Raw genomic sequence first — 18,637 nt, 5'->3', positions numbered from 1 at the left:
CACACACACACACACACACACACACACACACACACACACACACACACACACACACACACACACACACACACACACACACCATACCAAGTTGAAATTTGAGGGGATACGTTTTATGTACACATGGCCGTTTTGCTCATTCTATCATGAAAAGTCAATTAAGTCAGAGCTGATTGCTATTCCGTTTCACTGTTTAATCTTGCTTATTTGATGCCCCAGTGTCCCTCTGTAGCTGGGATGGCATTAGAGTCTGTGACACGGTTGCCAAAGTCGCCGTTACAGGTCTGTTATATTTGTACCCTTCTCTCTTTCTCCTCTCTCTCTCTCTCTCTACCTTTTTTGCTTTTTTGGTTTTGAGTGATCAATATTGCAAACTGCCCTCATTTCTCTGAACACTGAGCGAGTCATACATATTATTCTGTTCATTGAACATACTCTTAAATAAAGAAAAACCTTTGAAAATGTGTTACATGACTTTCCCAGAGATTGTGTGTAAGACTGATTCTTAAATGCCTCATATATTTAAGACCCACTAATGCTTTCTCTGTGTGACACATATTGTCATTGCTGTAAAAGGACATTTGAATGTTATTTTAGAATGCAGTGGAGACTCATGTTCAAAGATGGAGGCATAGCAGTAAGTGGCCAAACAACGGTCACTGCTATCCTCAAGGGAAAAGAGCCCATAACCGGTTCTCCACGGAAAGTAGTAAACAAGATTGTTAAAAAAAAAAAAACATATTAAACTGAACTACAAAATAAAATCTCCAGAATGTGGGACATACCATTCTGTTCTGCTTGTTTTTTGACTTACTGAGTGGAGTTGCTCCAGTAAGAGCCTAGTAACTCTGAGGTTCTATGTTTTTCTAAGGACGAATGTAACCAATATTTCTAAAATGCTCTGAAATCGAATTGAATAATATAAAGATTGTTTTAGTTTAGTGCAACCAGCTGTTGGTACAGAGATACACAAGTGACATCGTCTTGAAAGGCAACACCAGATCTGTGCCTTTTGGAGGACTAAATGCATCGTACCGTCTTGGCCCTTCTTGGTACTGTGGCTGTTAAAGCAAAAACGATTGCACTTCCTTGGTCCTGCTTCAGCTTTAGGCATAATGAGAGTAGTTTTGACAAAGTGCCACTTAAAACAGATGAGCCTTTTCATCAGTCCGATGTTGTCTGAAACCAACCAATCAGGCATTTTTTTTTATTCTTTCATTGATCAAGCATTGGTCTGATTTGCAATACAGTACATTTCTGAATGAGCTTCACTTAAACAATGCAGTGTAGATGCACTGCGATAGAAAAAACAGAATCAACTTGGCAGCATGAATAGACAGCAGAGCCTGCGATGCTATCCATGCATACATGTCTGAAAATTACACTCTGTTATGAATAATTAAGAGACAAGCTGCCTGGCCCCAAACCTCTGCTACCGTGGAGACGGTCCCTTTACAGAGTTCTATCCCATAATGCCTTGTGATTTCTGAGTGCTCTGCACAGCTGCTGGGTGGAGCGCGCAGAATCACACTAGAACTTTATGATGCCGCTTGCCTGTCTCCTCTGACAGCATAGCGGGTGTTTTATCCAATAACATCTCGGCTGAGATCCTTGCAGCAGTACTCTGTCATCAATCACAACTCCAGGCACTGCGTTGTTCAACTTGCGCCATGCGACGAGTCTAAACTAATTTCACAGCATAGCAGCTGAAAAAAGACATGGTGGTGATGGTGACACAACGGGTAGAAAATAGTTAGCTATCTCATTAGAGCATTCGTTTGTTAGGTAATTAGATTGTTTGTTAGCTAGTGAGCAAGAGCATAGACAGAGAGACAAGGAAATGGATAGTCAAAGAGAGAGAATCTGGAGGAGGAGGAGGAAGAGGGGGGTGGAGGAGGAAGAGGGGGAGGAGGAGGAGGAGGAGACGTGCCTTAGAGAGTAATTTACAGCATGCAGCATCTATAGCCCTCGCGCCTCCCCAGGTGGTTGGTTTGATGTGTCAGCAAAGCTGCTCATTATACAAACACACTCTGAAAAAGCATACACACACACACACACACACACACACACACACACTTTGATTAGAAACAAAAGTATAAACACACACACACACACACACACACACACGCGCACACACACACACACACACACACACACACACACACACACACACACACACACACACACACACACACACACACACACACAGACACACACTAAAGAGACAAAACTAAATGTATCACTTCAGAGAGAAAACACACAACATACACTCTCAAAGAATACACAAAAAGAGAATGCAGAACAGAACACTCTGATACACAGTCAAAAGTTACACTGTAAGAATACACACCTGAAAAGACACACTTCTAATCAGAGATAGGCCTCCACAATCAAGGACACTTGGCATCAGAAAATGCACTCTCAAAGAACAGCGAACAGAGAAAACACTCCTGGGAGGCAGTGATCTGTGCCTGTGTGTGTGTGTGTGTGTGTGTGTGTGTGTGTGTGTGTGTGTGTGTGTGTGTGTGTGTGCGTGTGTGTGTGTGTGTGTGTGTGTGTGTGTGTGTGTGTGTGTGCTGTTTGAGGCCCATTGATCAGCCTGCAGACGCAGAAGGCCTCTCAGTGTAATCAGACCTGACAACTATAATGAATGTGTGAATGTGCTCATTACAAACAACCAGGTACATTTCCACTGGAATATACACTGAATGGATAGAAAGAGTGACAGAGAGAGAGAAAGAGAGAGAGGGATGGAGAGAGCGAGAGAGAGAGAATCTGTGAACCAGGTTTTCGCTCTCAACAATGCAGAGGGGTAATCTCGCAGCCAATCATTATGTGTTTATCCATGGCAGTCAGATGAAACCATAAAACAGGACAAATAAAATAGAAATGAAGCTGAGTCAATAAAAAAAAGCATTAGTCAATAAAAGGCTGAGGTCCAATAAACCATGCCTGCATGAAAATGACACCTGCTGTATGTCCAACTTGCTTGGATAGGGGGTGTACAAGTAAATATTCCTCCTGAAAACTGGATTCCAATATAGAGTATCTGCACACATTTCCAGATTGTCTTGATTACCATATTCTCCCCTTCATAGAAAATGAGAAAAAGAACATTCAAATTTTGTAAAAGTTTATTTTTATTATTCATTTTCATTTAAGGCAATCCAATACAAAGTTCACAAACCACGTTATGACAATGACAATGTTCCATGTCTGGTATAGGACTTATCCACCATGCAAACAGGGACATCGAGTAAGAGAACTCCAGAAAAACAACCCAGAGAGGGAGCAAAGCTGGGGGGGGGCAAATAAATCCAAAAATGTTCAAACAAAACAAATATAACAGGCGCACAGCATGCTGCGAAACTGCTTGAGAAAAAGCTCAGATCCAGTGAGTCTTGCAGGCTATGTGACTGAGTGAGAGGACAGGTGATTTCACCATATCCTGGAGGAGAGAGAGAGACAGAGAGAGAGAGAAAGAGAGAGAGAGAGAGAGAGAGACCCAAAGACCCAGCGGCGTGTTTGTTTGGCACTAACATGCACACTGTCCAAATGGTGCCACAGAAATGTCCTGTATAGTGCACTTAAGCAGATGCTACTCTCCATAGCAAGACAAGCCTTGAGTCCTTTTTTTCTAAGTAACAGGAGGAAACAACCAGAGGAAAGTCTGGTCTTTGAGACACATGAAGGCCTGCAGCACCAGGCTGTCACTGTGGCCTTTAGAATGGCGTTTGGTTCTAGAACCTGATCATATCAAACAAGCAATGCCAGAAAACCATGAGGTAAAACAGTCTTGACCAATCACGAGCCTCCTTTACTTTACTAATTTTAACCATTAGTACTCAGACTTGTCTGTCATGGCTGACCCCAGAACAAATTTGGCCTGACCCGCCCCAGACTACAGATAAGTGCCAAATCTGCAGCAGGGTCATCTGCCACCTAGCTTCCTCAAGCCGCGCTATCTGGGCTAAGTATACAAAAAGATTGATGTGCTCCTGCCCAAACCTGTTTTTACCCCTTTCCAGAGGAAGCCAAAGTGATGGCAGGGAACTGGCGGCCCTCCACTCTGACAACAGCTGCTTGCTTGCATTTGGCATCAAATCTATAAAAGTCTCAAAAGGACTGACACTGTACACTGGAGCCTTTGTCAACATAAAACAATGTGAGAGCTGTCCCTGCTCTGTGAGAAATGACAAATGAGTGCCTGCACAACACAAACGACTACATCCAAGCTGACTGCATGGTCTTCATCTGTTTGCTTCATTCAGCTAGCATCTTAGATAAACTTTCTTACAGAAGGCTTTGTAAAAATCTCTAAATAATCTACTTCATATGCAAATAAACATATATCATTTACAATAAATAATCCATTAATATTAATTTCTAACAAATATACTGTATGTTTACATACCTATAGAACTGTAAAGCCTTCCTCTGGCTAAATTAAAAAGAGCATCAGCATTCATATACAGTATAAAGTCACCTTTGAATTGTGTTGTCTGTGAAAATCATCTGTAATCTCTGTTTGGGGATATGCAAGTGGGATTCCCAGGCACATGTGGATCATTGTGGATGTTGGATAATGTGTACTGTTCACTGGTGGGAGCCACCAGCACCATGCGTTTAGAAAACAACTAACTTTATAATAGGGGTTGCCCAGATCCGTGCTGGATCTGTGCCGGATTACAACCAGATTTGGGCCAGATCAGGACCAGGCCAGGGCCATATATGAGCCAGATCAGCCAAATTAGAGGCATATCAGAGCAAGATCGGAATCAGATCAGAGTAAAGTATCATATAGCATAGTCCAGTGATGGCTGTGGGCAACCACTAGTTATTTGATCCAAATGAATCTGTGAGACATCAAATAATTAAATATTTCAGATCTACTTGCAAAAGAAGTGAGCTCTGCGATAACTTGTCAGTTCCAAACATGTCTTTGGATCAGTCTAATTGGCTAAAACACATTATTCAAACTGTATTATGATTCACTCACTGAATTCTGTCACTCAACCCTTTAACTTGAAACATTTGTTTAATCCGCTCACTGACTGTCTGCAATTGCCTACAATTAAAGTCACTAAAACATTTTTTTCTCTAACAATCAAAGGAGAGGTACAAGCAAGTACTGCATGCTTTGCTTGGGCAGCAAACATATTAAAGTGACCACAAAAAAGACTGGGGATAGGGGCATTCAGTAGAGATTAACTAAACATTCAGATAACAAATACAGATCTCCTGAGAGTCCAGGTCCACAAACAGAGTTGCATTTTTCATGGGGAAGTCTGTTTGTAAAAAAATTAAAAAAATAAAAAAATAAATAAATAAGAGCAGTTACTGTCCACAGGGTCCTGAAATGGCTTTCAGCAGGGAATCCTGGGATGCTATGGTACATTATGCTATATTATGCAATGTTGTGAGAAAGTTAGTTCTTCCTAAATGCATGCAATATCCAGCCGTTGAGGCTGAGACATACGCCTAGTTGGAGTGGTAGCTGTCCAGGGTCCTGAAACTTCATGCAAGGGCTGGGCTGGAATTCCCCTACAGGTGTTCCATCCATCCATAATTCCATACATTTACTGCATAGGCGTTCCATCTGTCTTTAATGGGGCGTTATCGGGTGGGATATTGACATAAGATGGGGGCGGGCAACTAAAAGAAAGATTTAAATGGAGCATATATTGCTTAAATGTATAAGTAGTAGGCCTTTCATAGCCCTAATAATGTCATTTAGCACGATGTCAAAGAACTTCTCTTGCCTTTCTATTGGGAATCCTTGTGAGGCAAAGATGTGTGGTGCTGTCAAAGCATGTAACAACTTTGCGCTCTAACCAGCTCTGAGCACGCACAAGGCAGATCAGAGGCTAAAGAACATCAACCACAATTAGGTGCCACAGGGATGACCACAGCCCCATTCACCTGATGTATGCAGGAGTGCAGTTGTGCAATGGTGCTGTTCTTCTAATGAACCGCATGTGGCAAAGTTGATAATGGTTCTGTGGTGGAGCTAAGAGCATTAGTATTATACTACAGGTATCCTTTCCCTATATCACTAAAGGGAAATATGGCAGGTTTCAGGATCAATTCCAACCTCTCTCAAACACACATAATCATGTCTCTAATCTGTGGTTGCGTTTGAGCATGTTCTCTGCATATATATGAGTGTGTGATGTTGCGGGGAGTGAGTAAAGAGTTCTCTGGAACCACGGTTACCTCTCAACTGTCCTGCTTGCTGCTGTAGGCAGGCAACGTGCTGTAGTCCGCTTATTTTTTTGCTCTAGCATTTTTGTAGCAACATCTTAATTTTTACGAGACAAGACAACAGTTTATGACTAAATACCATATAGTAAATACATTTTAACTCCCCAAACCAAACTCCTACTGTAGGTTTTCGATGACGATGTTGTTTCGCTCAGACCTTATTACAACCGTACAGTATTTGCAAAAACTCCATTCATTTTCCTATAGAGATTTTTTCTTAATAAAGTGTCAAAATGCTACCACTAAAACCTACAATCTTCCAGGTGGATGGTAACCATTTTTTTTTATTTGGTAAAACCGGAAACGCAAAAATACTGAATAAACTGAATGAAAAAATAAAATTAAGCCCTGGTGTGTGTTTATGTTTAACAGAATTAAATATTAGAATGAATACTGATCTATTAGATCAAACATCTCAATTTCAGACACGTCTCAGATGCACAGTGCTGATTGAACAAATAGGCTACATATTAGCCTAGTGAATACTGCAACCTGGTGAGCGAACAATTCTGAGGTGACAAATTCTTCAGAAATTATCAACTGAATACGTATTGATCAATACCAAATCCTATGAATGTAGTTTAACGACAGGAGAGTCATTCTGACTGATAATGTATGCCTATTATCCAATAAGTTTAGTGAGTTTGGTGATAGGGAAGTGTTGTAGCAATACATGCATCTTCCACAATGCTTTACTAATGCCCAAGGTTAAGAACAGTAGCAAATGAATGCAATGTATCTGAATTGTGGTTGATGTTGGTTTGTGATACTCATTGATCCCAGCTAGAAGAATATTATTGTGCTTTTTTTGTAAGAATTGCAGTCAGTGCATTCACTTAAAAAAGAGGGATTTTTTTTTTGTTTTGTTTTAAATGTTTGAGTTGTTTGCCACTATTAGTCATGATAATGTATATTCTTCTTCAGGCGGAATTAGATATAGTTAGCCAGTATAGTCCAAAGGGCATATTGCACAGAGTGTTGAAAGTGGCATGCTTTACGTTGGTATTTACAGTACAGAGGCTTCTAATTATTTCTGAACTACAAAAAAACTAATCATGGGATATACATCTACAATGACAAAATCCTAAACATAAATCTGTCCATCAAAGTAATACTTTTAAAACTAGTCGCCGTCACCATCTAGACTTGTGTTTTAGAAATATATCCTCAAGTCCCTGTTGCACACACATTAAACAAGCCGTCACATTGTACGCATATATTATGCAACCCCACATGAAGCAATCCTCAGTTAAATACTCATCTGCAGGTCTATGTAAACACTTACTGTAGCTCCCGTCCCAGACAGACACTGGTTGCCATGCGCTGCTCCAGGACCTTCTGCTCTTGTGCGAACGCTTGAGTGTCCAGTAATGTTAAAGCTTAAAAGCCCAAATTCCCTGATCTGTGGTCAGTACTGAAGCATTGTCCGTCCGTTATGTATGACTCTCTCATAAACACTGGTAGGAGTCACGTGTGTGTGTGTGTGTGTGTGTGTGTGTGTGTGTGTGTGAGAGAGAGAGAGAGTGTGTGTAGGTGAGTGAGTGTATGTGTGTGTGTGTGTGTGTGTGTTTGGTGCAGAGGAACTGGAAACCAGACGAAAAGATGAAAATGTTGCTGTCCGTTGGCACACCTGGGGCAGGCAGGTGATCTCGTTCGCACACAGGTGTGTGTGTGTGTGTGTGGGGGGGGGGGGGGGGGGGCTCACTCATACAGCCACAGGTGAGGCGGGGGCAGACGGCGAGCAGTCTGTGGGGGTGTGGTGAGGCTTGATGCCCTTGGACTTCATGTAGGAGATGAGCTGGTCGGGGATCTCGGCCAGCACGTCCTTGGCCAGCCGGGCCATGCTCAGCACGTGGTTCCCCGTGCGGTCCATGTAGTCCCGGAACGGCACAAACTGCAGAACATGTGGCACACACACTTTTGGTATCAACATTGAATCTAACATCAATCAAAAGTAGTTCAATTACGGTCTAGGAAAGGTATTCTTTGACATACTGCATATGCACCTACTTCTTGTATACATAAATAACTACAGAAATGACATCTTTACATTATCATCACCATTATCAACATATCATTTGAGAATTTGGGTCAAATCAGTCACATAACAAAGTAGATGATGGGTTTTAAGTTTCACATTTCAGATATGTTTTTAAGATAGAAAAAATAAATAAAAGTCTGATGAAATGATGCCACCTATAATCATGTCGGTAATAATGATATGATACAGTTGCTATGCTCCTGTGCCATATTGTAGGCTTTGGTGAGGGTTGAATTAAGGTTATGATGTTCTTGATGATGTTATGTTCCTTAAAAAGAGGTCTGAAAGGGGTTTGGTGGCAGTTGTGAGCACTAGCTACAGTACCTGAACAATGTCTCTCTCAGCCAACTTCCCTCGTGAGGAAATCCTGATGTCATCACCGTCCAGTTCCACCATAGCTGGAAAAATAAACTCAGGTCAGTATCACTGTGAAATCCTCAGTTTAAGTTGCAGTGTGTGTTTGCGTGGCGTGTGTATCTGTGTGTGTGTGTGTGTGTGTGTGTGTGTGTGTGTGTGTGTGTGTGTGTGTTAGTGTGTACCCTAGTCACCATCCCAGCTAAACATTCTGTGTAAAATCCACTATGGCCACAACTGCTAACAAAAACACAAAAACAGACTACCTTAATTAAATGACATCACGTTACCCTTCAACACCATTAATTACCTGAACATACTCCTAAGGCCTTGGCATAAACAACTGTGCCTTTCTGACTCCAAGAGTGTTTACATCCAAATAAGGAACGGTACGGAACCGTGTCAGAGAGTTGGGTATAAGGCCTCTAATTGGGTACACTGTCCAGAGGCCAAACAAATTAAAATCATAGTTATGCTGAAGGTGATGATACACAGGGCAGCTTTTTGAGTAAAGTTCTTGTGTAGTGCTACAGACAGGTGTAGATAAGGGGGGTAATTCCAAGTACATTGTACATGGTTTAGTGACAAACCTGGGTAAGTTAACTAAGAGTAAGTGGCAAACCTCCTACAACAAGAGCCCTATGGCAATATTTTGTTAGGAGAGTGAAGCCATACAGCTCTTCTATTAGGAGGTTTACCACCTACTCTAAGCTAACTTACCCGGGGTTGTTAAACCACATACTTGGAATACCGGCCAGGCACTTTCCCAACGTTATTTGGCAACAAATTGTTATCTGAAAAAATTGGTATGATCATCCATCCGGAACGTCAGGAACCTCTCATACCCTTGCCCTGTAACGTTGTTCGAAAAGCTGGCCCAAGTCTCCTCACATTAGATCCTTGATGATTTTAAAGTGTTTAAAAGTGTAAAAGTGGGAAAACTGAGATGAATGAGAGTTGATGTTGAAGTGCAATCAAACACCATGAGGATATACGCCACTTGAGAACATGGATACATGAGTGATTGTAGTCAAATTCTTCTATTTATACCGTCAAGACTTGATTATTGCAATGCCCTGTTTTCTGGTCTCCCTGACTGTGCCACTAGACGTCTTTAACTCGCTGCAAAATGCCGCAGCTAGAATACTGACAAAAACTACTATCATTCTTATTATTTTTTATCCTTATTTTTATTATCATAAATAATTGTAGTTTATTTTACTTGTTGGTTTAATGTTTATGTTCATCTTTGTTATGTTATTTGTAAACTGTATGTTATATGGTGATACTGGACTATAAGCAATAAACTGATTGATTGATTGATTAATTGATTGTAGGCTTACCATCAAACTCGGCTTGTCCAACTCCAACAATGATTATGGACATAGGCAGTTTAGCACCCTGGTCAAAATGAGAGGCAGATGTTAGATTTTATTTTACTTCATACCTTACCGACTGACACCCAAACACAAGAATTAATAGCATTGCATCACGCCGTGTCAACTTTTCAGTGGCACTCTTCATAAATGCCATCCAAATCCTCTTTGCCCTTGATTTGTTTTCTCTTGTTGGAATCCTCACTTGTACCTGCAAAAAAGGGGATTAAGGCCTTCTGAGGGATCTACATAATAACATAATACACCTGCAAAACAGATAAGCTCTTCATTATGTCCTAACAGATAAGGAAACAAACAAAAAATATGTTATTTTACCACCTAATAGATGAAATGAATAAAATGGAATACTCTCATGTTTACGAATCTAGCCTTGGTTGATTGACAAGCCATAACGTTGGGGGGGGGGGGGGGGGGGGGGGGGGGCTGTATACAGAGCTGAAACAATTGAAACGGTCTCACAGCACTTTAGAGGCACAACCCCAAGGGGGGAGATCTCAGGTGAGCAGTCAGACATCTGGAGCTGAACCCACACTCAAGGGACTCCGATCTACCTTGAGCTGGCCGTGTGGAGAGACAGTGATAGAAATGGTTGCTATCACAAGGAGAAGTGGAGCAATGAAGCACAAAACTGTCAATGATGGAATTTACAACCCCATAGGCTGACACACAGTATATAAATGAATCATATGACAGGGTATAGGATTCATGCAAAGCAGCTTGGTGGGGATGGAGAGCTGCAGAGAGGGCTTCTACAAGTGAATCTGTTGGAAAGAATACAGCAGCATCCTACAGATAGTGTAGAGTAGGCAGCCCAGAGGAGAGACAGAGCCAATGAACAAAGCAAGGGTACCATTAGACACAATACAATTAGCATAGAATGTAAAAACAAAATTAGGCTATGGTGATGAGAAACAATCTTTTCACAATAATCAGTATTTTCAGCTGATAGTCCTCATATAAGGCAAAGAATATTCTCCTCAATCTAAGCGATTCACAAAAATTAACTTCATTTCCTCATTTCCTAGCAACTCATTCACCCTGAAACCCTTTTTGTTTTCATTGTTTTAGTTTGAGTTTTCAGTTTTCATCAAAGTCTCAGATCAAAGTCTGTGAGATAAACCCACAGCTGTACTCCAGCTCAGGACAGGAGGCAAAATTTAACAATGAGCACGAGCGTTAACTAAACTGCGTAATAAATCATTCAAAGGAATGAAAACAAACAAAGCCCGTAAAACACGAACAGGCAAATCCGTCATTTCCATAGCCGTGACAAAGTCAATGCACACAGTATCCTCACATCCTGGACGGATGCTCAATCACATCAACGCCGCGGAAGCATTTTAAAGCAATGCATTTCAGAGGTCCATAATGACAGAAATGCAAGGTGCAAGAACAATAACCGCTGCATAAATCAACCATACAATAAAACAAAACAGCCTTTTAGAGAGAACACAAAATGAGGAGAAATGTGTCAGTCATTGTAATTGTGAGGAATTAAATGTGTATAGCTGCGTACTGGCCTGCCTCTCAATCACCTCGGCCCTTGAAACCAGGCAGAGAGACGCGAGGCATTTTAAAGCAATGCATCTTAATGTATATTTGCAAATGGGGGAGGAGTGGAGGTAGCAGGGATGAATAATCAGGGTGTGTGTGTGTGTGTTTGTGTGTGTGTGTGGGCTGTGTGTGGGCTGTGTGTGGGGTGGTGGTGGTTAGTGAGTGGAGTGTGTGAAGAGTAATAGCTAGATGGGATTGCACCAGCTGACGGATGACTGGGAGACGTAATGGAATTGGTTGGAGTTGGAATACCACTGGGGGATTTCACACACAAATAGATTGGCACATAAAAGAGAGTGTACAGTAGCATACACACACACACACACACACACACACACACACACACACACACACACACACACACATTTAACAAACACATTTAAATTCTTTATTTAGATTAGAAAATAAGCATATACCATGATATAATCCAAATGTGCACAGCAGTAGCCAATATCCCAGTCCATTATGCACCAAAGGTAAAGGTGACGCCTACACCTCCATATGTAGCGGCTACCAATTACTGCTGATATAGTAATGTTTTGAGAATGTTTTGGCCATGTTCTTAGGGAGCCCTGCAGGCCTCACACCCACATCTTGTGCACATGGCCTAAACGATCAAAAACGAGGTCAATGATTTTACAGGAATAGACAGAATTATTGAAAACATTACACCATGGTTGGTATTTCAACATATTTGAAGCATAGCAGATAACACAGCAACCAATTTCTATTATTGTAACAACTTTGGTGTGTTCATGAATTACAACTATGTTGAGTGCATTTGGTGAGTTATTTATGCCAGTTTCCATTGTAGCGAACTGTTCGAGTTGGGAGGGAGAATCAGTCTGTCTTGATTGTATCGTTGTGATGGATTGCAGTAAAGTTGCCATTGTTGTGGAGATCCTTCACTGACAGTGCAACAATACGGTCGTGGCGCGCAATGTACAGTCCTCTATACAACAGGCAGTGTAGCCAGTATGTGTGTGATGGTCTCCCTTCGCTGGCTGTGATGTTGCAGACAGAATGGCTCATGTGTGGATAGACACCATGTTGCTAAGTTGGACTTCATTGTTAGTACCTGAAGACAAGCTTTAATTGTGTATCTGTGGGTGTCATAGTGTGCTGTGTTTTCAGAACTACAGTATGAGTGGTATGCTATGGTCAGCGCAATACACACACACACACACACACACACACACACACACACACAAACTGGTTATTGCCTCAGTTAATCAACGGAGACTCTCTCTCTCTGCTTCTGTCCGTCTCTCTCTCTCTCTCTCTCTCTCTCTCTCTCTCTCTCTCTCTCTCTCTCTCTCTCTCCACCACTGTCTATGAGCTTCTGCCAACACTACACAAAGCCTGGTCTCAGAGGTACAATTTAACCTGCACACCCTCATCTCTTCCTTCCCAAGAAGCGGATCCGGGAGCCATTAGGGCTCAAAACCGCACAGCAAACCCCCTTAAGCCCTTTCACAGGAACCATTATGGCTCAACAATGCACTGTAAGGCTCATTATCTCAAGCAACCGAGGCCAGGCATCTGGATGCTTCAGATGGTTACCCTCTTCAATCTACAAAATGAATTGAACCGCAACCCCAAGCGTAAGGCGTCGTTATTAGGTTAGCCGCGTATGCTAATGAAACCGCAGGCCTCTGGTGTATGTGGTCCATATGTACTGTATGCACACCAATTACTCTGCGAATGCTATGCGCAACTATGAGACTTAGAGCAGCTGTTACATGGGGATTCCTGGGGACTACTGAAGGAGGGTTGAACCGGAGATGTTGTTTAATGGAGGTCTCGTGATCTTGAGAAGTATGCACTGGGTAACAGAGACATCAGGTGAGGGATGAGTAGGTGGGAAAAACTGCACTTTGTATGGGGAAACACGTAAGGGATAACGGCCAGCAAGGTGACACTAAAGAGCAACTTACAAAGAGACAGAGACAGAGAGAGAGAAAGAAAGAGAGAGAGAGAGAGAGAGAGAGAGAGAGAGAGAGATTTGAGGTTACAGCTGTGAGCATCTCGATGGCCCTAAAGCCAGCTGAGGTTCTCCGAGTCCGTTCTGCACAGCACAGACAGAGGGCCCGCTGTTCCGCCACTGATCTCAGGTCAGCGATGGGAAGGTGCGCCATGCAGCGCTGCAAATGGGCTCCCGCTGCTTCTCTGAGAGAGTGAGGCCAGAGCTGTGCCAATGCCTTTGATGTTCAGGTGAGCGCAAGACACTGATCAAATACAGCAACACCCTCCCCTGAATGGCAAGCCACTGTAGACACCAACACCACCAGAACAAATGCAGTACATGAGAGAGATGGGCATTACATAGTGGATCCTACTACACTCACAGAGGGGCACAGAGAAGTACGTGTGGGATGGATGTCTTTTAAAAGTAAGAACTTTTAAGTGGGGTGGCAATTAATTCTGGCCTCGGAGGGATGGGTTGCATTTAGGCAAGAGTGGAAGAGCTAATTGGTACTCAGAGGTACTTTGAAATTTAGTGGCATTAGCTGAAACATCTACATTAGAAACAATGACTTTGGCATCTGGGATGTCAATTTCAACCTATACACAACTTCCTTCAGAATCTTGTGTGTAAATCCATAGCATATGCTATGTAACATTTATTCAGGTGGCAGATGCTTTTATCCAAAGCGACTCGCCATAGTGCAGAGGAGACCTCGGTTAGGAATGATTAGTGTGTTATCACTGCATCCATCAGTCAGCTACAGACTGAACCACAGTATTATGTCATCAAACAACTTCTGGAATATCATGATACTAAACGTGTCATCATTCAACTCCTGGAATATCATGATACTAAACATGTCATCAGACAACTCCTGGAATATCATGATAGGCTACTAAACATGTCATCAAACATCTCCTGGAATCAGACTTCGATCACACACATGCGTGTTGAAAAAAACCCAGGGCCCAGGTTAGATTAATCAAACTCACTACTGTTAGAGTAGGCTACATCAAGAGCTCTAATTCAGCTCTCTGTCATGTGTGGAAATGTACCTGTTTAATTCAGTGCAGTGGGTTTAAAGCAGGAGAGAAACTGAGAAAGAGAGAGAGGGAGGGAGGGAGAGAGAGAGAGAGAGAGAGAGAGGCAGAGGCTTCACATCAAAGGCTGCAGATTCAGCACGCAAACATTAGTTTATCTGAGGGGTGTGAGCGGAGTACACATTCATGCTCACAGGGGGGAGGAGAGGGAACGATCACAGACATTTATGTGTTCTCTCAGCCCAGTTTAAAGACACTAAATAAAGTAAACTAAATAAAGTGCACAGCGAAATGAAACATTCTAATGAATGGCAAAATCACACTGTATGTTGTAGAGAAGAAATGCAACAACAACACATTAAACTAATATTCCATGAATGAAATGCATTAGCTGGAATTAATAAAGCATTAACTTTAATCGGTTATTTACCTTGGATCTCACGGTGTGTTTATCTTAATCAATACATAAACTAGTGCTGGGGATACTTTAATGTCATGTTACCAAAAAATAAATATCAGTAGTGAGGACATCCATATTCATGCGGTGTGAGTCCCCTTGATGCTCCAAATAGTATTGGAGCCATCTGGCTTTAGATGAAACAGGTGGTGGCAGGTCATTGACCCCAGATGGCAGACTCAGGCAATGGAAAGCAGCAGACAAGATCTTAAAAGGAAGGTGTGGCTGTTCTAAAGATGTGAGTAACAGTCGCAAATTCCCTTTAAATCCAGTCTGCTGGAATATCAACGCCATGGCGACCTGCAGCGCTCCTCCTGCGACGCGTCCATGGCGATCCGTCACAACACTCGCAACCTGCTGTAGGACAACACAGCAGCATTCCTGCTGCCTAGCAACAAGTCAAGCTTTTGACACAAAGGGAGAGGGTAGTCTGGAGCCCTTGACATGTCCTATGCTTACCTTTTTAACCACGCAACAACAAGGTCTTGAGTATAAAGGAAATAGCATGGAAGAGCCTACATACTACCTTCCAAGCACAAGATTCAATACCAGATCAAACACTGGAGAATACACAAAGATATGACTAGGAGGAGTATCGGAGCTTTCATCCCCGCACACTCCTGAGTGATAGTTTGCGTCTGAATAATAAACTAACATGATGACACGCACCACCCCAACCCCCCCCCCCCCCCCCAAAAAAAAACACATCAGACAAAAAAATGCAAATGTTGTCCTGAAATATTCAAAGAAGAGAAAGTGGAGCAGAGGCGCCCAGAGTACACCCAATAGCAGACAGCAGAGAGGACGATGCCAAGCCGCTCCACAGAGAGCAGAGAGAACGAGAGATGGAGAGAGAGGGGAGAGAGGGAGAGAAAGATGGGGGGGGTAAAGGAGAGAGTGAAGAAAAGAAAAAGAAAGACAGAAAAACAGAGAGAAATGGAGAGAGAGAGGGAAATAACAGAAAGACAGAGAGGGGTGGTGGGGAGATGTAAACAGGAGAAAAAGGGGCTCACAAGGAGAGATACAAGGAGGGGAAGGGAGAGACAGAAACAGAGAGAGAGAGAAGACAGGAGAGAAATGTGAAAAAATCTCCTCTGTTCATGTCCCAAATCGCAAGCACTACATCTTCAAACAAAAAAAAAGACCAAAAATGAACAAGACGCGCAGGGAGATATGAGGAAAGTAAACAAGAATCACAGTGTGTGTGTGTGTGTGTGTGTGCATGTGTGTCAGTGAGAGAGAGAGAGAGAGAGAGAGAGAGAGAGAAAGAGAGAAGGAGGGTGAGGAACGAAATGTGTAATGTGAAGAAAGACAATCAGAAACAGAGATTGAGATGATCGAGTTGGACACACAAACAGACAGGCAGAGCAGAGAGCACTCACGTTGACAATAGCCTCTTTGGTCTGGGCCATGTCGGATATGACTCCGTCTGTGATGATGAGCAGGACGAAATATTGAGAACCATCCTGCACAGCTGCGGCATACCTACAAGGCAAACAGACACCATGTTGTAATGCACAGAACAGAACAGAAAAGAACACCCTAACTAACTAATACACTCTCACTAGACATGCGGTTGAAGGTTGAATTGCTTTAGGACTGCCTTGCGGATGAGTGGTTGGCTTATCCCCTCAAAGAGGAAAAAGACTTCAATGGAAGTTAAGTGAATTTGCACCTCAGTATCTTTTCACATGCACAAAACTGGATGGGATTTTTATTCACAAAACTGGATGGGAATTCTTGCAGTTGAGTTCACAACAATTAAGGTAAGGTAAGCAATGCTTAGCAATTGCTAACACGAAACACGTTTGTAACATTTAGCAAATGTCTTAAGATCTGCTAGCACTCCATTCTCAAAAAATAAACAAAACAAAAACAAAACAGTCCTTTATGCAAAACAACAACAAAACCCCCAAACAACAACAAAGCACTGTGTGGACTTTCGGTTCGGCTCAAAGGTATCTATCTGCATAAGAGTGACCTAACACTGTCATGAATGTGTCATGAACATTAAAAACAAGTCATAAAGTAATTTATGACATAGTGCTTTGTCATTATTGTCGTTCACTTTCTGTCAAGTCAAGTTAGGGTTAGGGTTCACGTGTCATGACAGTATCATGCATGTCACTCTTATGTAGATACCTTCAAGTTGAGTGTAAGCGGAGTCTCTTAGGCAGCACTGAAGGGAGGAGTGAGCTACCCCTTTGGAGTGTTTTGTTTGGTTTTTGGTTCAAATATGATGTAAGTTGCATTGGACAAAACTTACATATCTGCTATGTACCATAAACAATTGTGAAATCATCCAGCATCAGTTACCCTTTCTTTCAACACATATTTGCCCATCTCATTATTCACTTGAAAAGCCAAAAGTTACAGTATACCAACTGTTTGCTTTTCAAGTGGATAATGAGTCGGGCAAAAACTCTTGGTACGAGACCAGTGAGAATCTGAGCTGGTTTTGTTAAGACACACAGGAAAGGAGCATGTCCAGCCTTCGATCTCTGCTGCTGTTACATACGGCTTACGGACATGGCCCCTGACATTCTGCTACTCCTTTAACTGAACGCTGTACACGGCAGAGCTCTGTAGCACTGAGCTGTAAATTTAACGCGATCAATTTCCTACTCCGTCCTCGGTCCCACAGGTCAGTGTGTCGGTGAGCTTGTCATGACTTTTGAATGCTGGAGCATCACACAGGAGCAGAGCCATACATCATACGTCCAGGAAACCAGGTCAGGGTGTGGGGACAAGTCCCTATGTGGACCTCATTAGATGCCTCACTGGCATCATAAAATAGGACACTGACACATTGTAACAATACAATAGGTACAACGTAACAGAATAATAATCGTATAGCATTTATAACAATGCCATTATTATGACCGCCGCTAGCGTAGCGGTCATATAGGGATAGTCAGAGTTTTGTTTTTTTTTCCTTCATCTACTTCCTGATTTTTTTTTATTTTTCAATGATTCCCGGGACACCGTGGGCACATGAAACTTGGTGGGCATGTAGCCCCAGTAGACTTTTATGGAACAAATTGAATTTGGTCCCCAGGGGCCATTCCGCCCCCGCACTGGACCTCCCGAAACCCAAAAAATTCAGTTATTCCTAAATAACTACCTGAACCGTGGCACTGAGGATGAAAAAATGTACGGTATGTTGGTCTCAAGAGCCTGCATCAACTCATCAACAAAGTTGCAGTAGGGGATAGAGTAAGAGATGGAAACAAATTGACGTGATTTATTTTTGCGGAGAGAATGTGCAGGACTGAGAAGCGGTTATATTTTGTACCGCTTTGCAGTACATCTAAAATATTACAAGGAGCTCCTCAAGAGACTTGGGGATACAATCAATGTCAGGCTGTTTTTTCCTTTCCAACAAAGAAATTAATTACGAGCTTTCAGAAACTTGGCCGTCCTTGTTCTGACACAAATATGTCTGTGTGTGAGAGAGGAAAGTGACATTTCCCCCTATTAATCACCAGCTAAAGACTCTTTGCGATGATAAGTGGAGCCAGGCTGGACCCCCCGGGTCATATGTCTTGCTTTTCATTTTCGGCG

The 18,637-nt window shown here is 42.3% G+C and overlaps 1 protein-coding gene across 1 annotated transcript in view; it reads right to left on the bottom strand.

Annotated features, from left to right (window-relative positions):
* Nucleotides 1-7,966: 7,966 nt before the first annotated feature.
* Nucleotides 7,967-18,637, bottom strand: part of cpne5a (copine Va) — a 94,182-nt gene continuing 83,511 nt past the window's right edge. The window contains exons 18-21 of the mRNA XM_062540179.1: nt 16,456-16,558; nt 10,000-10,057; nt 8,627-8,700; nt 7,967-8,155 (exon numbers count right to left, since the gene is read on the bottom strand). Of these exons, the coding sequence (XP_062396163.1) occupies nt 7,967-8,155; nt 8,627-8,700; nt 10,000-10,057; nt 16,456-16,558 (424 nt within the window). The remainder of the gene's footprint in view (nt 8,156-8,626; nt 8,701-9,999; nt 10,058-16,455; nt 16,559-18,637) is intronic.

Source organism: Sardina pilchardus, chromosome 7 (assembly GCF_963854185.1).
Source record: "Sardina pilchardus chromosome 7, fSarPil1.1, whole genome shotgun sequence".
Lineage (NCBI taxonomy): Eukaryota > Metazoa > Chordata > Actinopteri > Clupeiformes > Clupeidae > Sardina > Sardina pilchardus.
This window is presented reverse-complemented; position numbering and strand designations above follow the sequence as displayed.